The sequence below is a fragment of the Salminus brasiliensis genome, chromosome 5, assembly GCF_030463535.1.
Source record: "Salminus brasiliensis chromosome 5, fSalBra1.hap2, whole genome shotgun sequence".
Classification (NCBI taxonomy): Eukaryota; Metazoa; Chordata; class Actinopteri; order Characiformes; family Bryconidae; genus Salminus; species Salminus brasiliensis.
The window spans coordinates 31,130,691-31,157,425 of NC_132882.1; the positions used below are offsets into that span (position 1 = coordinate 31,130,691).

Sequence of the window (26,735 nt, forward strand, 5' to 3'; positions counted from 1 at the left end):
GAGATGCCTGTGTCATTTCCAGGCAAAAATATAATTTCTGGTTAAATAAAAGTAAATTTAAGTCAAACTTTGACAGGGGTATGAATACTTTCGGGCATGACTGTATGTGTTTCAGGAGTCGCTATGAATGTGGGATGAAAGACAGCAGGGATCAGACTGGCACTCAGAACTGTTTTTTTTATTCAGCAAAGCCAATTGTTCATTAACCAGGATTTGTCTAAAGGTTCTCTCAGTAAGCTTCAAATCATATGCATAAGCAGAGCCACTCCTGCTCCAGTACTTGATAATGCAGTGGTGGTGAATGATGTAGGCCTAAATATCCAGTAAACCCTCTGTACACCTTTTTTTTTAACAATAATTATAGATTTCTATATACCCTTAAGATCTGTGAAATATACTTCAACGCTGAACACAGATGCACATTCAAGCGCACACACATACACACACAGTCAGGGTGCTAAACATGGAAGGTTTAGGGTGGTCACACATTCCAAAAAAAGGCTGCAATCTACTTGGACGACACAGAAGCTGTTTGCACCTTACAGTAACGTCTTTTTTTAGTGGACCGTATCACATTCAGGTTTCACTTGACCCCATACAGAAGCCCAACACACACTGACCCTGTTTACACCTGGATATATCCTGATTGCAAGCTGATGCGAAGTAAAGCAGATGCGTTTACTTAGTGGTCAGATTAGTCTTTGATTAGATTAGTCGGTTTGAAATCGGACTGCTGTGTGGCTGCAGCTGTTGTTTCAAATACAAAAAACAGGCTACCGTTAAACTATAGAGCGACAGGGCTTTTTCTGAGTGGCAGCAGTCCGGGGGGTGCTCTCTAGCCCATATCTAGAACAACAGAGGAAGATGCTGTGACAGTGGACACTGGTCAGGCTAGAATGTGTCTCAGAGCACCACCTGAAGTGTTTTGAGGTGTTTTGGAGGGGGTCAGAGATGATGGATTGTGACCGCAAGTGTTAAATGCAAGGTGTAAAAAAAGCTCATGAAGACACACTGGACTTAGATACACCCCCAAACACACACATACACACACACACACAAGTGCACCAGACATACCGAAAAAAACAAGACACAGACACAGGAGAGGAGTGGAGTGGAAAGAGATGCAGCAGCAGCAGGACAGGTGTAAGACAGTGTTGTCAGTGCGATCATTAGCCTTATTCACACAGCAGCCATTCTGCTTGTTATGTCACGTTCAGGGTGGGGAGATCAGCCCGGACTGCTATGCTGAGCCTGAAATTTTGCTTTTAGCATGTAGGAGGTGGACACGCACACGGCTACTGCCTAATTACCCACTTATTATGTTACTTTTTTGTAACATAATAAGGAGAATGGCCAATGAAGGAATGAAGAAGCTGAATGGTGGTCAGCGTGCAGGTCATTGTGGGGGCTGGTGCAGCAGCTCAGTGGCTAGCTGGCTGATGTGGGCCCAGGCCACCTGCACGTGCCGTGACTCTGTGTTTCGGGCGCACACTGCAAAGCGCAGCACAAATCTGCCCGCCAACTGACACGGCACCAGGTGAATCTTCCGGGCGTTGTTGATCCTCTTTAGCAGAGCTTCGTTCAGGTCGTTAGAGCCCTGAGTGGACACGAGAACAATTCCATTAGAATGCAACAAGATCCATCCTAGAAACTTCCATCTCTAGCATTCAGTAGCTTAGGTTGTGGGGCTGTCTTGCATGCCCTGCTCTTTTTCTATCTACAGATTTTTGTTGACTTTGAAAATGCAAGAAAAGGTTCTCTTCATATGACCTTTAATAACGTTTAATAAATGATGTGTAAATAAGGTGTGAAATATGACCAAATAAAAAAAGAGGTGCATGGGTTCTCCAGTTTTATTCAACTGAATAAGTTTGGGGTATTGGAATCTTCACAGCGATTTCAGTGTAATGTAACAAAGCTTCATTGGCGATCACGTCACTCTAAGCATCACTTTCACTACTCTGTGTCCAGCCGAACATCTCTGGGTTTAGGTTTAGGTGTTTATAAAGCTTTAAAATTTGCATCACCTGGATTTTCTTGATAATGACTGTAAACAAGTTAAAGCCCTTACAATCAACTAAGGTCTGAGAAAAACTGAGCTTGGTAAAAGATATCTGAGAGCTTTTGGAACGGTCAACTGTTTTGCATGATGTTCCTTTTCTTTTTTTCACTCAAGTTGCAGCAAAAATGACTCTTCTTTAACTCTTCTACTACTGCTTACTTAATTATTCACAGTACCAGACATTTTGACAAGGATACCATTTTGCATGCCATAGTGTATAGTGACATATGGGGTCAGTAGCTCTCAAAGGGTTAAATACAGTGTATAAAAAAGACCTGTGTGTATGATGGCTTGTGCATACTGAGCAGTAAACACCTCAGAACAGTTTAATGGTGGTATATGCAAATCGGCCAGTGATTTTAGAAAACAGCAAATTCAATCATTATGGTTTATATAGAGTCTTTGTGTGAGCAATTTTGCAGAGGATAATAAGGGAATAATGACAGGATCAAAGCCTGGTAGTCCTGAAGGGAAGGAGTTAACTGATTTCTCACTCACCTTCAGTCTGAAGCAGACCAAGCCCAGCACCACATCCGCAGTGATCTGAAAGCGGTCATCTGCTTGGACCAAAGCCTCAAACTCCTTGGCCAGAGCAACATGCTGAAACAACAACATCATCATCATCATCATCATCATCATCGTCATCATCAAAACACAGACAGTCTGCAAATTAATACTAAGTATCATACTAGTAATCCTATAAAACTATGCATTAGAGATGCGCTGCTATGGGAACTGTGCGTTGATACTTTTCATGTGCATTTCTGCTGATGCTGAAACACTCGTTTATAAAATGTAGAGATGAAGAGTCTCTTCATCAGTGGTCACTCTGTAAAGGTCAATTTTGGGGTCAACAGCGGCACTTTGATTCATGGTGAATGAGGTACAGCGTTGCAGATAAACTGTGTAGCAGGAAATAATTTACAGTTTCTAACTGTACAGCTATATAGTGGATCCACCAAGCAGGTGTTTATAATAAAGTGGCCAGTGAGTGCAAGTATAAGGTAAGGGTTTCTAATAAAGTGGACGAGTGGTGAGTTTAATCTTGTAGGAGAAACAACAAAGTTTGGAACTGGGCTTGGACCTGTGCTTGGACCTTTGTACCACCCTGGCTGTTTTTTTGTATGTGTGCCTAAAATATCACGTTTGTCCAGCAGGGAGCAGCCTTGTGCTCCAATTCTTTTCCCTCACACATCCCAGCCGGATCACAGAGCTATTAAACAGGAGTGAGTCAGGTCTTCATAACCGGTACAGTGATTTTAAAAGGTTTTTCCAGGGAGCTTTAACTCTTTAAATCGGCAGTGGCAGTGATATTGGGTAAATATGATTAGGAACAGACGTGGTTGAACCATTTCCTCATTCTCAGCCAACACATCATTATGAGTACTGTACAGCAGCTCTGGTCTGACTGCTAACCATTACATGACTCACTCAAACTGGACAACTGAATGGCCAATGCTGGCCAAGAGCGATGTGAAAAATACCAGTGTGTGGGTAATTAAATCTGGTGAAACTGAAGTGGCAGAATTGACCTACATGAACTCTTGGTTTAAAATGTACTGATTATCAAAAGGAGCTACCAAGCCTTTCAAACTGCTTTTATAATAAATAGATTTTTTTTGTTCCATTTTGAAATGAAACAACAAAAACTGTAAAATAATTCTTCCACCTTAATTTATATTTTATAAGATATTATATCTTGTATTTTCTGTTAAATGATTCCAAGGTTTTTTTGTTTTTTTTTTAGTTTTGATGGTAAAATCTCTTTTAATGGTCAGTCCTATGTTTAAATGATTACAAAAATATAAATAATACTTAATTTTGATAAATCTTTTTTTTTTTAAATTTTGTCAGAGGTGTTACAGAAACAAAATGTCACTAAAAAAATAAAGGTATTTTTACATTACTTCCTATGTTGACACCTTACTAATTCTGAAGTACAATACATTATAAGTAAATAAATAAATAAATAACAATAAAACAAATCTTGACAGGCCTCTGGTGAGGGTTGGAAATAACAAAACAATTCTCTAAATGAACCTGATCACTTTTTAATGTTATGTTATTTTGCAAATTACACAGTAAAAGACACTTTTCTGAAAAAGGTGTCCAAGCTTTAGACAGGCAGGTCTACTGTCAAATTGACGTCAATTCAAATGCAGCATGAGTTGAGTGTTCATCATTTCAGCTACACACAGCTGCACCAAATGCACTTATGTACAATCATCATTTACAATCTGTGAGGAAATGGGCACTGGTCTGAGCTGATGGTCAGCCTTATGGGCTGTGTGAATGAGCATGGCTGATTTGACTGATGGCTGGGTTTGATTGACAGCGGTAGAGCAGGCGTTCATTACCTTGCGGATGTGCTCCTGCAGGCCTGTGAGGCCGTACATGCGGAACACGAACCACATCTTCAGTGAGCGGAACCTCCGACCTAGAGGAATCTGCCAGTGCTGAGGAGAGACGAGATTAAAAATGACAAATGATCACACACACACCACAGTATATATACACATATAAATGTACATACATACAGTACTGTAGATCTGAGAAAATGTAAAGATTATGTTATGTAAATATTCTGAATAATGTACATTTACAGTTCCCATCCAACACCTACTTAACCAGTGCTTTATTAAAGTAAATCAGGTGATCTGCTGGTGAAACTCAACACTGTCTGGAGAGAATCCGCATCCAAACCTGTGCTCCTCTAACTGTGCTTCTGCTCTTCTGACTGCTCTTCTACCTGTGCATTTGTGCTCTTCTAACTGTGCTTCTGTTCTTCTAACTGTGCTTTTCTACCTGTACATTTGTGCTCTTTTAACTGTGTGCTTCTGCTCTTCTACCTGTGCATATGTGCTCTTCTAACTGTGCTTTTCTAACTGTGAGTTTGTGCTTATCTAACTGTGCATTTGTGCTCTTCTAACTGTGTGCTTCTGCTCTTCTACCTGTGCCTTTGTGCTCCTCTAACTGTGCTCTTCTAACTGTGTGCCTTTCTGCTCTTCTACCTGTGCTCTTCTGTGTGCCTTTCTGCTCTTCTACCTGTGCTCTTCTAACTGTGTGTTTCTGCTCTTCTACCTGTGCCTTTGTGCTTTTCTAACTGTGCTTCTGCTCTTCTAACTGTGCTCTTCTACCTGTACATTTGTGCTCTTCTAACTGTCCTCTTCTGCTCCTCTAACTGTGTTCTTCTAACACATCAGATTGTTGATAAATTATAGTGTAGAAATATTTAGTATATGCACATGCAAGGGTTTTCTACTGAACTATGTATGAAAAAAAAGGTTAAAAGTGCACATATTTGTCACTGTACAGTGTACAGCGAAATGTGTCCTCCGCATTTGTGGTAGTGAACACACACACACACACACTAGCGCACTAGGGGCACTGCACTTACTCTGTAATCAGTCACGAGCCCTGCAAACACACAGAAATACATTTTGAATGAAATGAACTACATGTTTTGCACATTACCAGACAATACAACCATGTGTGCCCTGTCTGTAATGTTCTCAAACTTAGTAAGAAGCTATATAAACGCTATATAAATATTATATTAGTATTTTAGAAAAATAAGTATAAGTGTGACACGTCCAGCAAATAAACTGCTATTAAGCTTTAAGATTTCAGGAAATACAAGATTTAATTTGTAATTGTATAATTGTGTAATTGTGTTGCAGAGGCCTTTATGTATTCTGTTTTAGAATATTTAAATAGGTATAGTGATTTTTAATTTTTCAAGTATTTAACGGCAATTTTCAAAACAAATAAAATAAAACTTATATTAGAATCTTTGATCATCACAAGGAAATTCAGCCCCAATTTATCTATTCAGCCCCCCAAAAATCCTTATTATTTACATTTAGCATCAACATTGTCCATCTCATAAAACATCCAGCTGAGAGACTTCTAAAAAAATAAGTGCTCCAAACTGTTCTTTGAGGAGTGGTACTTTTGGTTCCATAAAACATGAACAAGCCTTATTTACCAATATACTTTTGAATATAATTATGAATATTATGAATAACTATTCCTGATATAAGTAAAACAGTGTAAGAACGGTTGGTAAGAGATGTGAAAGTGTAAAGAACATGTTTAAGATCTTTACATCATGTAAAGGTTCTTTAAAAGCTTCTAAAAGCTTCTGTAACAGTGTTTTTTTTTACAGCATTCCTCAAAGAGTGCAGCTGGTGTACTGGTGTAAGGTGGACCAACAGTATAGGGGTTTCTAATAAAGTGGCCACATCAATATAGTTGTTCTTCTTGTCATATGACACTGATGTTCAGACACTCAACTCAACGGAGGATATTTTATCCTGTACCCAGTGACACTACAAACAAATACTGCATCGCTCTCTCTTTCTGCTGTTTGTACGCCCCTCTCTCTCTCTTTGCCAGAGAAAAGCCTCGGGCGGTGAAGCGCTAACCCATAATTTCATTGGGCTTCTGTTGTTGGAGGTGGGAGTGACTGGTCATTGTGAACAGGCAATGGATAGGTCTGTGAAGTGTTTGCACACGTGTGTGTGTGTGTGTGGGGGGGCCTGAGAGAAAGGGACACTCTTTTGTTTTGCTGTCAGCACAATTAGCGGCCGGCTGCAGCTGCAGAGCCGATCGGCCTGTCACTCCAGCCGGAGGAGCCGCCGCTGTCCCCTCCCCCTGAGTTAGTAACAGCAGATGAGCAACAGGCGGCGGGGAGCATGATGGGTAATTACTGTCTGCAGCTCTGCAGAGGAAGAGTGTGAACGATGGCAAGGAGAGACGAGGGCAGACGCAGGAGGATGGATGATTGTTTGCTGCTGGCGGAGATGCAGCGCTACTGTCGCAATAAAAAACACCTGCCTTTTTCAGACAGCCTACAAATCAGCGGCAGCTAGGGACAGGCACACACACACACAATTTGGATAGATGATATTGAAGATAAAAAATACAGGTAATTAGCAGCGTATTGTTATGGAAATATACTTCAGATTTTTCCTGTATATACAGTATGCAAAAGTTTGGGCACCATGTATTGGAATAGGTGTTCCAGATTCATAAAACCATGCAGCACAGTATTCCTATTAATCCTACCACTGTAGTGGTTCCCAGCCCTGATGGGTATTCTGATTGGCGGAGTCACATGACACTTATTCAAATCTGCATTTATCTCATCTGTGGCTGACATCTTTATTAAGGTGATCAATCTAAACTGATCAAAAGTAGCCTTTGATATTTCACCCAGCTTTTAATGTAATGGTTAATCAGCTGTGTGTCTGTGTATGTGTGTTTACGTGCATCAAGTCATGTCAGTGTGACCAAACGTTCGCAAACTTAGAGATAAGATGATTAAATCTATTTTGGATCCTTAATGTGCCATTTCCTGTAGGGTTCACCCAGGTGCCGCTAGATCTTAGGTAGATTTCATCGTTTTTTGCTGTCCTCACTTTTGCATACAATCTGCTGATACTGATGTTAAACCATAAGCATGTAAAAAAAAACCTGGATCAGCATTACAGGGAAATATAACATTAGGGGCTCTAAATGTAAAAAAAAGTGTATGATACATTCATAGATTTTAAGTATCAGTGGAATCTAAACCTCTTTTGATGCAGTAAACAAATTACCAGAACATTTGTGAATAGATGATTACAGTATATATCATTTAACCTCATGGTGTTCCCAAAGGGGTCAGGTTCAGAGGTAGGATTAAGCCTAACCCTAGTTTATGAAATATTCATCCAAACTGTTCTTTGAGGAGTGGTACTTTTGGTTCCATAAAACATGAACAAGTCTTATCTACCAATATACTTTTGAATACAATTATGAATATTATGAATAACTATACCTGATATAAGTAAAACAGTGTAAGAAGGGTTGGTAAGAGATGTGAAAGTGTGAAGAACATGTTTAAGATCTTTACATCATGTACATCAAGGTTCTTTAAAAGCTTCTAAAAGCTTCTGTAACAGTGTTTTTTCTACAGCATTCCTCAAAGAGTGCAGCTGGTGTACTAGTGTAAGGTTGACCAACAGTATAGGGGTTTCTAATAAAGTGGCCATGTCACTATAGTTGTTCTCCTTGTCATATGACACTGATATTCAGACACTCAACTCAAAGGAGGGTATTGCATCCTGTAACCAGTACCCATTTGTGAATAGATGATTGCAGCATATATATTTTAACCTAATGGTGTTCCCAAAGGGGTCAGGTTTAGGGGTAGGATTAAGCCTAACCCTAGTTTATGAAATATTCATCTACTAGGCCTGCACGATATTGAAAAAAAAAATTCTGTAAAACACACTGTGAATACTGCGCATGCATACGTTACCATGGTGATGCTGAAATGATATATTGTGCAGTCCTAACATATGCGCTTCATTCATTCATATACAGTATGACAAGTGATTCCAAACTTTTAAACAGGAACATACAATTATATATTTTCACACAGGCACACATGGTCACACACAACTTTTTCCTGCGTGTAAAAAGCTTGTATCTCCATTTTTACAGTTTTTTTAATTTTTGACAGTGCGAATCTGGCAGTCATTCACAATATCCCGCTGAATGGACCAATAGAAATGTTCCCAAATGACTCGGAATCTAATCTTATAACATTGACTTTCACTGAAGATTAAGAAGGTTCTTCTGCCAAATTGACCTTCTAATATAAAGTTAACATATTGGAGATACAAGTGTACATGTGCCTGACAGAGTTCTAATCAAAACATGCTTCAAACTAATGCGGGTACCTGATTCTTGATGGTCGTGCTTCAGGTAAAGCGGGTCCATCTTAAACGCCCCGATGACGTCAGATCTCTTCTTCACCCTAAACATCCATTCTCATCAGATACTGGTCAGTTTCAGGAGGGAGCTTACATTTAAACACGAGGGGACCAAAAACATGGACTAAACAAACCTTCTGTGACATTTCACTGTTGCTGGCTCACCTCTCGTACTATTAGGCTTCCAGACACTGTTACAGTAAGTAGCTCTATTATTAAAGGCGCATGACCTTATCCCCCTCCACTACGTCTATGTGTGTGTTTGGTTGGTGGTGATTGAGATGGCAGCTGGATGCGTCCCTTTGTTCTAACTGTATCCATACTGACAGGATTTGCAAAAAACAAACTCACCACATTGTGGAGCAGTCAAAGTTCACTAGCAGCCATTTGTGAGGGTTGAAGTTGAAAGAGTCTGCAAACTGAAATAGAAAGCAAACATTTCAATAGACAATTCTGGCTGGTTGTTAAACACTCACTCGCCATTCACTTTCCCTTTGGGTCACTATATTCATGTACACTTACAGACCATCACACCATCACCCAGGGTTCTTTGACCAGGGTGGGTCATGAAGAACCTTTAAATTGGTAAAGAACCTCCACATAAACTTCTTCAAGCCTTAAAAAGGTTCTTCACACAAACATCTCCATCATGGTTCTTCATGAAACCAGAATTGGTTCTCTTATGGCATCATTTAAAACCTTTTACGAGTATGATTCAACCAATCTATTAACTACTATTAACATTTTGTGGGAATATTTTAGCAGGGAAATCACTAAACTATGCTCCAGAATTTACTGAAGAACCACAGTTGAAGAACCTGGTCTGTTTCTGACTACTCACAGGACCACCATCAGATAATAAACACCAGATGTTATTTGGATGGTGGATCATTCTTAGCACAGCAGTGTGACATAGGGATGCTACTGGTATGGTAGAATACGAGGTCCTGGGCCCAGAGTATTGGGCACACTGGTGTTCATGTGGATTGGTCAGTGTCACTGCTAGGTTAGGCCAGCCAAGAGAAACTCTGTGATCAAAGACTGACCACTGATGAAAAACTATGCATCAACAGACGCACCAGCAAGGTGGCGCTACAGGGTAGGGGTTTCTGCTTAGATAAACATTTATCCACATAAATGCAGCTGGTAGCATCCTGTGTTACAACGTTACTATTACAGCCTCCTGGCCATCCTGGCCATCATTCCAGTTGTTCCAGCCATGAACAGGCTCAATATTGGTCCTCAGTCAGCTGTCACACCTGCCACTCTATCTATGTTCTCATCTGTTTGCACACCCTGCCTTTTCCCAATATCCTCTCCATTTGCTGCAATAATGTCCGAGTGAGGGATGGAGAATAAACCATGGCCGCTGTGAAGAAGACCTGATTGTTGCCATGTTTGGCATTGACTTCCTGGCAACCAACGGTAACACAGGAAACACTGTCCCGGCTGTCATTCGGGCCCACGATAAAGAGCAGAACCTTTTCAGCTGAGCAGAGCCTCCAGCATTATTTGAACTGGTGCTAATAAACACTGAGATTTGGTTACAGAGGAATGGGGGGGTGGAAGGAGGGGCTTATCTAAAGGTCTGCGTACGCCTCAGGAAATTACTTTACCCTTATCTCTGGGACACTCAGCTGGGTGCCACGGCAACTCAAAGGCGCTCCAATTTCCCGCCAATTTCTCCACACATAGCTCACTCGAGCTTGCGTCGTTTTTGACATTTGAATGCTTTTGTGCGAACGCACGTGGACGCCAGCAAGCACCTGCCGGCCTCCCACTGACAGCCTGCATCCCATCGACTTAGCTCTGATCAGCCTCATGTTGGCATTTCAGGCTCTCCAAGAGGAACCACGCAGTTGACCCTCAAAGAGAACTGTGTGTAGCTCACCTCCACGCCATCCAGAAGAGGTCGGAACTCAGGGCAGATGAATGCACTTCCTGCGTAGGCAGCGTCGATGTGCAACCACATCTGCTCAGCGTTACCTGCAACAGAAAGGCCATTAAAAGGAAGTATTCCAGTACGTTTTCCATGCAAAGCACCTAAGTCACTGCAAACGACCAAATACACAAATACTCACATATGGGCCCAATCTCAGTGATGCGGTCAAATGCGCACGATGGAGTTGTTCCTAAAGTGGCACAAAACTGGACAACACAAAGGACAGATTATTGTCTTTCTCAGTAGGCCACATGATCTCACTTCTGTCCATATATAATCAATATGTTGTGCCAGATTGCAGTTTGTCCTAAATGTCCTACAATGTCCTAATTTATGTTTTCCTTATGTGCTAAAAACAACCAAAAGTGCCTTCCGAATCAGATTTGTTCCATACACCTGGCAACCCAGCTAAAGGAGTCTGGAACAAAATTGATCTACAAGGAACTTCTGTTTCATCTTAAAGGGCCCATATCACAAAAAAACAACCTCTAAAACATACTTTTTACATTTTTTAAAACCAACCCATTTATTTACCAGCATGTAGGCTTCATACGTTTCAGTTGTGACATTCTGCATTATAGCTTTTTTGGGGTAAAACCATTAATAATTCAATATGATACATTGTAACTGAAAATCTGCTTCATATTGATAGTTAATGTTTACTTTATCAAGTTTCTGGTGATCAATTAAGAAAGCATGTAAACCACAAGAACTATACTACCATTCCTACTACCACCACTACTACTACTACTACTACTACTATTACTACTGCTATTAATACTACTACTACTACTACTAATAATAATAATAATAATAATAATAATAATAATAATAATAATAAATCAGTTGTTTATTTATTGCAGCCAGTATTGTTTGTAATGTGTGTTTAATTTATTTAATGAAGACATCCAGAGGGAAAATTATATGATCCACTGTTTTTACACATTTTGGACAGGCAGCTATCCTATATTGCATTTTCAAAGCTTGTAAAGTGTTGAATTAGCCTAGATTCATTTAGGTAGACCCTAGATAAATCTCTTGCTTTGAGATTTGGGAACGGTTAACACCGGTTAACGGTTTCCTCTGGCTACAATCTAATTTCACCAATGTAATTTAGATTCATTAAAATCGACAGCAAAGACTCTCCAAACAGTATTAGCACGCTGGATTGTTGCAGGAGGGATGAAGCCTTTTTTAAGCTTCAGGCTTTTATGAGACCCTCCTACCTTATACAAAATGATTTGGGTGGTGGTTCATTCTCAGCACAGCAGTGACACTGACATGATGGTGGTCAGGGTATTGTATGTGAACTATTGCTAGAGTTTCTACTTGTTAGGACTAGGTCTGAAGTGGCTCATCATCATTGGATTGACTTACGTAGAAGGGAATGAGGCCTGCTTCCTTGTCTTCTTCAAGGATTCTTCTGAACGTCTCTCCCCGCACTGAAAACTTGTAGTCAGTCGGGATTTTCTTCATTTTCACACCTCCTATTAGAGCTGCTCTCTCAACTGATGAATGAGCCTGTGAGAAGAGGCGGGTCAATGTTGCAGTCGGACCAAAAACAGTACAACTGGTTCAGGGATTTGGGCAGGAGCATGAAGTAAATCATCACATGGTTGCTTTTCAATTTGACATGATGCAGTCACAACATTTTCAAACCATTTAACACAAGGGTGAAGTTTAGTCTGAAGAACTGCTAAATAAATGAAATAAAATGAAATATTTTTTCTATCATTATTAATGATGTTATTATTACATGTATTTATTATTAAGGTTAGAATTTCTGAGGCACCCTGTAAACATGTGCACACGAGTGTCTAATTGAGATTTTCTGCAGAAATACTTTACACTTTCATGCCAGCATTTCTCACTATAATTTGTTGTTGTTTTCCTGTAACATTTGTAAGACCCCAGTCCTGAAGGGGCATATCTCCGCAGAGTTTCTTCTATAAACATTTGTCCTCATGAGAAGCACCCCAAGAAGATGTGTTTTAGTTAACTTGCCTGCTTTCTGTTGGGCAGTGTTAAGCTTTCTAGGAAAGAGCTAGAAGTGGATACCCCAAAATGAGCACAATGTAAGACAGAGTTTCTTAGATAGTATGTCAGACACATTTTTCACAAATCTGAATGAGTCCCAGAGAGAACCAAAAAACTGTGCTGTAACTGCAGTAAGAAATGTTTTCTTAGGCCTGGCTACATCATTACTACGAATATTTTTATTAGATTATGTAAGATATCTAAGTAAAACACAATCAAGGATAACACATAACAATGTCTGCTAACTAACTCTGTAGCAAAATGCAGAAATCTGCCTTCCAACTGCTACAAATGCTTCAAAGGTCACATGGAATTTGTGGGAATGTTCAAACTCTGACCTGGTCGGAGGAATAGGCCACTAGTTTGGAGATGATGTCGGCTTCATGCTTCTCGGGATCATCAGCTAGCATCCGCTTCACCATTCTGGAGCGTGCGGCCAGGAGTGCTACCAGAGTGGCTTCACTAGCAGTCCCCTGAAATCGAATGCAACCAGAATCTGTAGTTATGGCACCAGTGAATCACTGATGGATCAGTGTTCATTCATTATCATCTTCAAGACCACAAATCATCATCATCATCATCATCATTCCTCATCTTCAAGACTACAAATCATCATCATCATTCCTCATCTTCAAGACTACAAATCATCATCATCATCTTCAAGACTACAAATCATCATCATCATCCCTCATCTTCAGGACTACAAATCATCATCATCATCATCATCATCATCTTCAAGACAACAAATCATCATCATCATCATCATCATCATCATTCCTCATCTTCAAGACCACAAATCATCATCATCATCATCATTCCTCATCTTCAGGACTACAAATCATCATCATCATCATCATCATCATCATTCCTCATCTTCAGGACTACAAATCATCATCATCATCATCATCATCATTCCTCATCTTCAAGACTACAAATCATCATCCTCATCATCATTCCTCATCTTCAAGACTACAAATCATCATCATCATCATCATCATCATCATCATTCCTCATCTTCAAGACTACAAATCATCATCATCATTCCTCATCTTCAAGACTACAAGTGTGTTTAACAAAACAGAAAGGTTCTGTATGTTTCAGAAACGGGTCCTTAAAATGAATCCAGTTCTGAGCGTTAAGAAGGTGAACGTGCTTCATGTGGTTCTGCCACAAATGCAATTTCCTTAGACAGCTCATCATGCTTGTAGGAGAACGCTAACTGCCAGTTCTGGCATCTGCTTTTCCACCTATTTTGACCATTTTAAGTGATGGTAAAAGGGAAGGCCATTTTATCCTCCCAGACAAAGCAAAACCCCCTATGCCTATATGCCTGGAAACAAATGGCTGAGGAACAAAATGTGATATTCAGAATATATGGCCTAAGGAAGCACTAAGGAAGCTTTTTAAATTTAGAATTTCGTAAGAACCAGTTTTTAAGGGGTAAAGAATCTCCATAATATGAATCTATATAAATCAAAGCGTTTACCTGGAATCATACATTCAGGTCATTTGACATACAGGAAGAATCCTTGTTTGATGGACCACCATACAGCTGGAGCTACAAATTTCTAGTGTGTCGAGACTACTTGAGAATCTAAATCTGTGTCTATTGATCTAGACTCATAAGAGCTGTGTGACACTGAATGTTTATTGGAATTAGAAGTAGAACAATATTGGAAGCTTTGGCGGTGTTCCTCGTTTCCTGCTATTGATTTTCGTGGTTTGGTTCAGCGTGTTTAGATGCCAATCAGCACACTCATTACAGATGCGCCTGTAGATGTGAGAGGGCTACGGGCTCTGTTCATTCTCTTTCAATAAAGTAGGGAGGCGCTCCAATTCAAGCACCTTCAGCGTGCATTGAATAAGCTGGCGGAGTGGCAGGCCTTTTCTTTGATCTCTCTCTTCAAGCTATAAATGCACACCCCCAGGCTCATTATCACAGTACAACACAAGGGAAGGGCGATATGGGCAATCTCTCGATGATAGCACCAACAATTAAGACGGCTGCACCCTTCATAGATCCCTGGACCATTGGAGCATTCATCATAAACTTTTGACGCCATTTTAAATAGCTCAACACAATTAACACAACAAATGCTTTCTTCAAATTCAACACAAAACAGCACTTTTAATGAAGACTGTAGCTTCAGAATTACTTAACCCCCTGGCATTAGATTCCTGATATAGCAGGTGATCAGAAACCCTTGAGTGATTGCAACAGACCTGTAGCAGGATTTGGTGGCAGCAGGCACAGTAAGGCCCATACTTGACTTGCACTGAAGGTCTCCATGTTCGTACACCTCTACTGACCCAAAAGCACAGAAACATCAGCTCCAGTCTGCTCAAAACCACAGAAATTAGCCACAGAAGTTTTGGGATTCTGTTCTGTGGAGCGATCAAACTGGAACTTTTCAGGCCTATGGATCAGCAGTACATCTGGAGGAGAAAGAATGAAGCATACTCTGAAAAGAACAATCCGCCAACAGTGAGGCATGGCGGTGGCTCAGTGATGCTATGGATTCAGCCAAACTTCAGGAAATCTTAGGAGAAAACATCATGCCTTCTCTGAGGAAGCTGATGCTTGGGCATTATTGGACCTTACAACAAGCATACCTCAGAGTCCACCAAGGCTTGCTTGCAGAAGAAGTCCTGGAAGATTCTGGAGTGGCAGTCACAGTCGCCTGACCCATAGAAGATCTTTGGAGCGATTTGGAGGAGGTGGTTGCAGCAGCAAACCTATGAATGTTGGTTAACTGGACGCCACCGCCCATGAGGAATGGGCTAAGATTCCATAAGAATGCTGCCAGAAGCTGGTGTCTGACTATGCATCACGTTTGCAGGAGATCATAAAAATAACGGGTGTTCTACTGAGTACTAAAGATGCTCGTGTGAAGGGGTCGAGTAGTTCTGAGTCTTTAAAAGTGGCATTTTATGTTGAATTTGGAGAAAGCACTGGTTCTGTTAGTTGTGTTGAGTTTGATTGGTTTATTGGTATTGGATTTTACACAAATATGACGTGGGTAACGCAGCATCATGCAGTTTTAGTGAGCGTGGTCCAGCCCACTTCACCTAAGTTACATAGTGCATGGAGTAGCAACAGCAGCGACGCTGTTCTCCATATTCCAGCTCAGTGGAGCATCAACATGATTTGGAAGCAGTGATTTGAAGGTAAAATTGTTACATAATGTTGCTTTAAAACATGACTGAAGCTTCCACTGCTTTGCTGGATTAGTTGACATGTGAGAGACTTTGAGCTTTAATTGTTATTCCTGCTTTTCTCCGTCCATCTCTGCTCTGAGCATTGTTTTCAATGCTCACAAGCCAATAACCCCTTATCAGGCATACAGGAAGTGAGTGCTGTTTGTTGCCATAGTGAGCATCACTGAAAAGCCTGGAGACAAAACAGATGTTAGAGGAGGACACACTCATATGAACACACACACACACACACACACACACACACTTAAAAAGGCAACAATGCCAAAGCAATGAAATGATCCATCATAATGACTTGCACCGCATGCTGTGTGCCTCGTACTCAAACAGCTCACAGCTGTAAGACACTGCATGCTGATCGGATAAATGAAGGTAAATTGGCCTCATCTCATGCAGTCACGACAACTTGTCCTGTCTTCAGCTGACGCTGTAAAAGCCAATTTCCAGCAGTAAGGTCATCTTAGCCAAGCGCAAAGAGGAATCAATGACCGACAAATGTGTTGTTTGTGCGCGCAGACAACATTTGGCCAGCCAGAGACCAGTACCTGAAATCAAATTGCCTGGAACCTTTTCCACGACAGAATCGAATAAGGCAGTGTTGTGAAAGAGACGCTGGATTGAGATTTGAGTGTATTTTCGTGTTGCGTTCAAAAACAAACACGTTTAATAGACCAAATAAAGCAAATAAACGCAATTCAGTATTATCAATATTTGCAACAACATGCTGTCATAAATCAGTACTTCTAAACTATATAGCACATTCAGTGGTGAGAGATCACTGCTGACCTATAAAGAAAAAGTACAAGAGAGTACAAAGTACAACAGAGTGACAAAGTACATATACTGTATAAAATACCACTTCTGAGTATTTGTGCTTTGCTTGACTATTTATACTAACTAGTTTTGTGGCTCAATTTTTTTTTTTTTACCAAAGTGTAACTTGGGTATAGTGCTGCTTATTTACAGTACGGATACTGCAATTCACATTACAGCATAGTAATAGTATACAGAATATTAATGTATTCTTTACAGATGTTAACAGCTCTGTTTTTACCTTAAGGTTTTGTTTATGAACTAAATTTCAAGTAATACTGTACTTGCAGAATACAGTACTACTGTAGATAGCTTTCTGCTTAGCAAACCTGGTAAACAGGGAAGTTAGATGTTGTTGAATTTCAGCTAAATATAATTCTATAGTACAGAAATAACATAAAAAAATGAAGATGAGGAAAATAAACCTATTTAACAGAAACAAATGAAGTGACAGGTGACTCAAGAAAGTCCAATATGCTCTGCAAATAACAGCTAATTACTGTAAAATTACTGTAATGTCATAAAAATGTATTTGACCATAAGCTTGACCAGTCTCTCTGACCTGTGGGAGCACATGAAACTGCCGTAGGAGTTTGTAGATGTTTTTTACATGTGCATATTTCTCATGCTTACCTGAATCACACCTCCTCCTTCACCCTTTGTACCAGCTAGAAATTCCTCCGGCAGCTTTAACATCTTCCCCAGCCAGTCCAGCATCACGGTCTCCAGCTCTGTACAGGCCGGACTCGCAGCCTAAAGCACACACACACACACACACACACACACACACACACACACACACACACACACACACACACACACACACACACACACACACACACACACACACACACACACACACACACACACACACACACACACACACAGGAGATTCAGACATTACCCTTTAAAGACATGGGATAGAGCCACAAATAGAAGGTTGTTATGGGTGGATGAATGCAATGAGGGATGATAAATTTATGGATGGAGGGATGGAAGGATGGATCATTTTGATAAGAAAAGATGAATGGATGATGAGTGTATAAACAAATGGCTGAATGTATGTATGTGCAAAACAGGTGGATGAATAGGAGATGCATGTATTGATGATGGATGAGGAATGAGTGATGGATCTATGGATAGACGGATGCTGTATGGATGATAAATGGATGGATGAATGGATGAATGAATTATGAATGTAGGGAAGGATGAATGGCTGATGAGTGGTTAGATGGATGGATGAATGGAACAATGAGTGAATGATGAATCTATGGATGGATAGATGCTGAATAAACGATTAATGTAAGGAATGAATTAAGAATGTAGGAAAGGATGGATGGATGAGGAGTGGTAAGATGGATGAATGCATGAATGTTAAAAAGAGTGAATGATGGTTGGCTGAATGCTGCATGAAAGGATGGTGTACTGATGAACGGATGAGGAATGAATGTTCAATGTATGTATTTATGAAAGGAAAGAATGATGGAGTGATATCGAAGCATACCCAAGAGAAGCCGATGCAGCCAATAGCCCCAGACAGCATGTCTGCCAGTAAAGAAGGAAAGGAGTTGGCAGTGGGGAAGTAAGCGAAAAAGTACGGGCTGTGCCAGTGAGTGATCTGCACAAAGACAAAAACACAAGCACATTCTGGAGTTTACTAAACACACTAAAGCAGTCCATTTCATCCACCAACCTACAGTCTCAACATGACCCAAGTCACAGTCACTTCCTGATCATTCATCATTTTTCACCTCCAGTCTTCATCAGCTAGAATGACTGAGAGTAAGAATTGTGAAACTACTGGTTCTCCCTAAAAGAAATTCCATGTGGATGAAGGAAAAGAGTGTCAGCAGTGTGGGTCTGTCTCCTTACAAAATTCCCCACCCACTCTGCGTCATTCATACACACTAATATATACTAATAAGCATGCAGTGCCAAGGGAAACAATGACTTCTGAAAGAGCTAACTAGGACTGAAGGGAAAGTTAATGTGGTTTTAATACAGAGACTGACACTCTGTTTTTCCTGACCCCACATGAAGGTAAGGTTTCCAGATCACTCAGGCTAGAGGCTGTTGTAAATTGCTGTTTCTCATTTATTTTCACATCAGGCATGAACATTGCTTGTATGACATTACAACCCCCAACAGCTGGCATAAGTGGCACTTCTAGTCTTACACAGCAAATGTGCCAGTGTTAAATCAACACTGATAGAGTTGAATGAACACTGAGTGTTAAAGTTTAACACTGATAGAGTTGAATGAACACTGTGTGTTAAAGTTTAACACTGATAGTGAATTTAACACTATCATTATGTTACACTATACATAAATAAACTAGATATCCTAAACATTATAGTATTTTTTTTCTTCCAAAAAAGAAACAATGAGATAAAAGAGTAATTAACTTAATATTATATACATGCAAACATTTAGACTCTTATTTTGTAAAATATACAAGTATTAAAAATCTAAAATTCTAAAAAATAAACAAAATTCTGAAAAATTCAGAATACACAAGCAAACATGTGCTTCTATTTTGTAAAACATCTAAAATATTTTACTATCAAAATTTAAAATAGTATAATGGGAATGCATCACTGGCATTTTTTCTTTTTTTCAAATACAGAAAATAATGAATTAGTGTATGTACAATACAAAATAATATGAACTATTAATATATGTATATAGAATAATTTAGAGAGTCTGTTTAATGGATATCAGAAGTATTTTTAATGCAGAGAATGTTAATATGCTGTCTGTTTGTCCTATGTACTGGTCTACACCCAGTTCACACACACACACACACACACACACACACACACACACACACACACACACACACACACACACACATATATATATGGATCAGCAGTTTTCATTTGTGAGTTGCTGGATAATAACTAGTTGCAGGTATAAAACCCAAAACCCAAAAGTTAGATACTTAACGAATTAGTCTAAACTTAGAGAACCAGTAGATAGGACTTTCCCTGCCACACAATGCCACCAGTGCTGGGAGTGTGAAGGAACCCCTTTTTTAAAGAGTGTATTAAAGAATGGCCAGTTTCCTAAACTTATCTTACAGTTAGTAATAATAATAATAATAATAATAATAATAATAAAAGGTAGAAAGAGTATTCAGAGTAATGCTTCCTCTACCCTTTATTAATCATCTTTGTGCTTTTGGCAAATCTAGGCCAGAACCAAAAATCGGTCAAGATTAGCTAAGCAGTCTAACTCAACACTCAACACCCATAAATACTAATATGCTCAACATTCAGTGCAGCTCGTTGGTGTGATTCACTGGCATAACATCACAAAGCTCAAAGTGGGTCAGTGTTACTCACCCCTGGCATGATGACCCTCTCAACATCCTTGACCACATCCTCATAAGTCTCTGGCTCCTGTGGAGCATCCTCTGGAATGAGAGACCTCAAGTAGCCCGGCTGGACGTCAGGGTAGACCTGCCGCGCCTCAATGTTCTCCAGGTAATCAGCCACGTAGTCCACCATCTCCTTCCCTCTCTTGCGGAATTCTGCGGAGTCCATCCTGAAACCTGGAGAGGGAGGAAGGAGAAGGTTGTAGTGCAGCAAGCTGATCTCCACCGCTCCACCAGTGTAGACACGGACTGTCACGGATCTGCTGATGACCATACATGTGTCTGAATCTTATGTATCACTCTCTGGTACTTGACGGGTACCTGAAAGTCAAATGGCATAGTCCACTGTAACTGCACTGTAAGAAGAACACATCTTTGAGTTAGTCTGACTTAATCAGCTTAAGCTCAGTTTAAGTCTAGATAATCTAAAGAGCTGGTTTCCCAGGCAGGGATTAAGCCTAGTCACAGAGTAAAATTTTGTCTCTGCCTAGGCTTAAACCCTTTCTGGTGAAACTGTTAGAGTTATGGTTTAATAGGTAAGTTGAACATACGTTAAATATCTACAAAGATTCTAAAGTGTACTGTTAAACATTATTGTTAAATATCGTTGACGCCCAATGAAAAAAACATGTATCTCCAAAATGGCAACTTTACAGGAGGATAAAAAATACCTTCTTCTACCTACCTAACTTTCAATGGACGTAAATGTGAAACTAATCCAAGTAATTTAAGAGCATTTCTATTGGTCCATTCATCCAGAATTATTCACATTATGTACAGAGCAGCAATAGGGTTTAAACGATGGAGAAAACTATAAATGGACAAAAATGGAGTTACATGTTTTTCACTGGACAGCAGCAATATAAAACTCTCAGATTCTGACTGGATTTAAGATGATCTTTGATGCCAAAAATCAAAAAATGCTTACCATTCATCAAAAAAAAAAAAAAAAAAAAAAAAAAAGTGAAGGCGATCTCTCAAAACTCCTTTAGAACCCACCAGAAACAAAGCCTGAGGTGATCTCTCCTAATGCTAGTTAGAATCAGCAATGAATGGATCATATCTAGAATATCTTGAAAACCTCAAAAATCTTTAGAAAGAATATTAATATTAAAATGAAGAAAGAACTGAGTGCATGAACGCATGCAAACCTTCTCCAGCACTGTAGAGATCAGCAGAACTCTTCGATTCAGCAAGTTTCTTACTACCCTTTGGATTTATATGCAAAACACCTCATTTCTGATCTCTGACGAACAAACATGATTGGTTCTACTAGCCCAGAACTCCCGACTGCACCCTGTTTTATTGTCGCGTTTTCTGGGGCTTTTTGTTCTTGCTGCTACTTGGGTGCAGATGGGTAAATACTAGTGTGTACGTCAGAGAAGGACATATTCATCCCCCTCTGCACAAGACAAGCATATAACATACGTGTACAAAGTGCAGAAGATCTGAACTCTGTGGTCCTGTACAGCAGAAATGTTGCTTCTTCACTTACTGAGGGCCAAAGTTAGAGGAATCAGTATTTCATCAACTGAACTGAACTGAAGTCCCTCTAATCACCTGAATTATTTATTATTGAACATACAAACTACAGCCAGCTGTCGTCTTCATCCTCTCCCCCATGTCTTCAACAGGCAAATTCACTCTTAAAAACTGCAGGTACCTTTCTAGAAATGTTTGGTTGAGCATGTTGAGGTGAAATGGCACAAATGGCCGACTCGTAACAGTGAAGTTAACATTTCAGTGTAAAACCTTATGCGCTCACAAAACTGTTAAAAACACTTGAAGTTAACTCTAAGCTGTGCTGTATAATGTCTAATTCCCTAAACATCTGAAGCAAGGTGGAGACATTTATAAGGGTGACAGGCCAAACTTGTGTATAAACCCCTTTATGGCATAATTTTAAGATTCTGATTGATGGCAAACTGAAGGTGTAATTAGGGGACACATGTGGCTTGCTGTCGTTTCGGGAGCTTCAGGTGCTTTTAAACCTCCCAGCTTCCTCTTATTCGCTTTATTTACAAATCTGTTCTGCACCTTAAGCCCATAGAGTTCCATGGGCCAGTATTGCCATCTTTCATTGCTGGATAGACTGGATAAGACCTGTGACTAACCTTCAGGGAGGGGTATGGTTTATATACAATTAACAATTGGTAGACCATCATAATAAACCACTCCCGGACATATGGAATTCTACAGCAGATATACCGTATTATCCTAACTACAGGAGCTATGTCCAGTTTTCATCTGGACGTTCCAGGATGTTCCACTTTTGGACTACTGTGTATAGGGTACACCCCACAAGACCTGCTGTTTTGGAGACCTCTGACCCAGTCGTCTAGCCAACACGATTTGACTCTTGCCAAAGTGACACAGATTCTTAAGCTTCCCATTTTACTCTTTCCATCACTTTCAAGAACTGACTGTTCACTTGCTGCCCATATATATATATATATATATATATATATATATATATATATATATATATATATATATATATATATATATATATATATATATATGCTTTATTTACAAATCTGTTCTGCACCTTAAGCCTATATATATATATATATATATATATATATATATATATATATATATATATATATATATATATATATATATATACACACACACACACACACACACACACACACACATCCTATCCCTTGACAGGTGCCACTGAACCAGTGCTATTTACTCTTAGTGGTTTTAATGTTATAGCTAGTCAGAGGCATTTCATACATACAAACAATGGTCTCTGCATCCCACTATTGTTCATATTGTTCGTGGCTAACCTTCAGAGAGGGGTATGATTTATATACAATACTCTGGTAGACCATCATAATAAACCACTGATAGTTAAACAACTCTGGGGTCGAGAGCTTCCCCTGACATAAGGAATTCTACAGCAGATATACCGTATTATCTTAACTACAGGATCTAAGCGAACCACTTTCGCCATATCTATGTCTTCTCAAAGGTGACTCAGCTTTTCAGTTTTCCTTGATTAAGTAAAGGATGTTCACGGCAGGTTTTACAGCTACCAAGGAACACCTAACTGCTAAACTTAACAAAGCAAAATCTTCAACAATCAGTAACTGAGAGGATTTATATGAATCTAACCAAGACTTATGGTGTATTGTTTGGTTGTTTGTGTCATTTCATTTTTATCTGGATTTTAATAATGATGTGTGTGTTTCTCATAATGTATGTGACAACCTTGCCACCCTCACCACTACGGATACACATACATTAGAAACAGTGGAATAAAGAACATACTGGAACATCTAACCTCATAATCGCACGCCCCGAACGTCTGTGTTTTCTACGCCAAATCAAAATAGCTCTTTTAGTTTGAGATGTGTGTGTGACACTGTGGAAGGACTGTCCGGATCCTCATGACAGCTCTGCTTTAAAAGGTGTGGTTCTATGGAGTTCTATGGGAGAAGTCAGGTTAATAATATCTACAAACGAATGAAATTGCTAGTAAATGAATTGTGTTTAAGTGTTGCTTGAGATTTCCAAATGCGACTTCCCATTTCAAGAGAGAGCTTCTCTGAATTAGCAGCTCAAGTCCAAAGCCACATGACCATTACCACAACACACCATACTGCTACCATGTCAGCGTCACTGATCAGAAAGGTCCGGTGCACAAATAATATCTGGTCAGTGGTAGTCCCTCGTGTACCTCTGTGGTGTGAAGGCATATGGTAGCTTTACTACGTGGACAGGACAGGACTCTCACATGCCCTGGTTTGCACCAGGTGAAGAGAATGCCTGGTCTTGAGGGAGTGAGTGAGCACTCGGGCTAATAATCTCTCAAGCCCTGCTGCACCTGATTCTCTGGAGTAAACACTTTCCTTACTCTAATCCACATTAATACACACTAATGCAGGTGAGGTGGGTGCGCGAGTGTGTGTGTAGGTCATCAGCTCACCCTGAGGGCAGCAGGTCTTTTTGATTACATGATTGCAAATACCATTAAAGCTCTTAAGCCCCACCATTCAGAAGAAGTCTTATACATGCAAACACACACACACACACACACACACACACACACAAACTCACACCTAACTCACCTGCATTACATTCCAGTCACAAACCAGTCAAGAGTAAGAGAGCGTTCTGAGTGAACACTAATCCCGTGCAGCAGCCGGCCACCACGCCACTCATTGGACATTGGTCTGTGTGTGTGTGAGACGTCCCCTTATGAGTGACAGCCACGTGGAGCAAGCCGGCGTGCAGTACTAAAGCATAAACGGCAACGTTTCCTACACTAGTTCATCTTCCAGCAGACCGTACAGTACACTTTATTAGGAACAGCCACCCTCTACCTCATTTTGTACTGGTCGGATCCCAATCCAGCAGATATTGCTTGAGTGGGAGGAGTGGAAGCAGTATGGTAGTGTGAGAGGTGGCGGTGGACATGTATCCGGCACAGTGCTTTTTATTTTACGCACTGATGTTCCTGCCAGTCTGTGTACAGCTACACTATGTGTCCAAATGTTTGTGGACACTCCTTCAACTGAATGCATTCAACTACTTTAAGATACACCTATTGCTGACACACATATGCACATATGCAAATACACACATGCATGCATGCATACGCAAACGGCTTGTCCAGTCTCTGTAGAGATGTATTGCCAACAGAATAGGACACTCTGGAGCAGATACACATGAACCTATTGGCACCATGCTTAATTCTAAAGGCGTGGTCTAGGGAGCTATAAAGCCCCCCAGCATTGAGCTGTGGAGCAGTGGAGCAGTGTTCTCTGGAATAATGGGGTGCTCCATGCAATACTTTTAGAATGATTTGGGGTGGTGATCCAAATTCCTGATCTCTTGTCATATAATTTAACATATATACACATTCATATCAGAACATTATGACCACCTACCTAATTGTGGGAATTACCACCCTTGGGTCGGATGACACTAGCGAGACGTCGCGGCATGGACGGAAGGTGTCCATTATAGAGGTTAACTGCTGCACAGGGGCTTGATTTCTCTGTACCACCCAACAAAGTCATTGCTCCCTTCCGGCATTAATTGCCGTTAGGTCACCACAACTGCCTTCACAGTGGCGGCTCTAGAACATCTCACAATGTTAGAGATTTCTCCTTCATTTATTTATATAGTGTACTAAAGAAATGTCCGTTTGAGATCCAATTATATTTGCTTGTAGAAAAAGACTGCAAAAGACTTTCAGGTCAATTTAGCAGATTCTAAAGTAGTGGTGCACTGTTCAACTGTGCAGTGACACCCTCACAAATATGACCTTTATGGATGGGTCATCAGAAGAAAAGTGCTGTGGACTGATGAAGTAAAATAAAACTTTCTGCCTGCAGTGAGTAAAGGTATGTTTGGAGGTAAAAGGGAGAATTTCATGAAAAGACCACCCCTCCAACAGTTAAAACAGTTCTGATCAATCTTGCTTTGGAATTGTGTTGCATCCAGTGGCATGGGCAATATCCCAAACCTGAACTGAAAGACTCTTAGCTTTGGCCATTTTCCTTTTTTGTTATCTTGAAACTATATACATATTTATTTATTATTTTCTATGCATATATGTTTGCTTATTGTCCAAATCCAGCAGCAGCACCTGATTTAACCTAATGAATCACTGATTAATCAAACCAGGTACTGAATAATAGCTGCAGTTCAGTGAAATGGTTGTACAAACTCAGTGACACTCACACAGATCAAATCACTGCTTGCTGTGTTAATGGTGATGCTAGTGTTAGTGTTATTAACGCAATTTATACATTAAATTCTATTCTATTATATTAAATATAATAATTGTTATGCCCGGCACCCTTAAAAATGGTTCTCCAAGTGTACTTTAATCATCACCAAAACTCAAAAAGCCAGCTGAATGCTTTCATGACTATTTGAACGGTTAAATGCTTTTCTACGGTGGAACTGGAAATGTAGAATTAGATGCTGTAGAACATTCAGAACATGAAAATGGTTCTGTTTACATAGTCTATATCAAAAGGTTCCACTGTTGGTACGGCTCAAAGAAACTTTTTAGGTGCTAGGTAGGAGGTAGAAAGGTAGAGAGAGGAGGAAAAGAAAACCTAATTTAACCTTTTCGCCTAAAACAAGTGACCGGCACTTCTGGCCACTCTGCACCGTAACACAGATAAGGGCTGATTCCAGACCTGCTGTACAACAACAACCTGCAAGCATTGTTACAGTAACAGCTTTAACAAACTGCCCACAAACCCCATCATCTCCTTTCATCTGTTCTTTTAACTGCCTCTTCTCTTTGAAGCTCTTCAGGGTTAATGAACCTTGCTCTCTGCCCTGATCATTCAACAAGTCTCTCTCTCTCTCTCTCTCTCTCTCTCTCTCTCTCTCTCTCTCGCTCTCTCTCTCTCTCTGCTGGACGACAGAAGGAACAGTGTACTTACAGTGTCAGTCAAAAAGCGCTGTCCACCTTCCACTGGTCCCAACACACTCCTTTTACAGGTTCAGCAACACACATACACATATGCACACAGACACAAACACACA

The 26,735-nt window shown here is 40.1% G+C and overlaps 1 protein-coding gene across 1 annotated transcript; it reads right to left on the reverse strand.

Moving 5' to 3' along the window:
• Positions 1 to 205: 205 nt before the first annotated feature.
• ddc (dopa decarboxylase) lies at positions 206 to 26,735 on the reverse strand. The gene is made up of 14 exons (XM_072678959.1): positions 26,633 to 26,735; positions 20,179 to 20,387; positions 18,339 to 18,452; positions 17,468 to 17,587; positions 13,144 to 13,278; positions 12,146 to 12,289; positions 10,908 to 10,974; positions 10,718 to 10,812; positions 9,178 to 9,245; positions 8,794 to 8,870; positions 5,460 to 5,479; positions 4,420 to 4,518; positions 2,561 to 2,662; positions 206 to 1,597 (listed from the first exon to the last, which is right to left on the reverse strand). The coding sequence occupies exons 2-14, from the start codon at positions 20,377 to 20,379 to the stop codon at positions 1,397 to 1,399; spliced, it is 1,443 nt and encodes a 480-aa protein (XP_072535060.1). The 5' UTR covers positions 20,380 to 20,387; positions 26,633 to 26,735; the 3' UTR covers positions 206 to 1,396.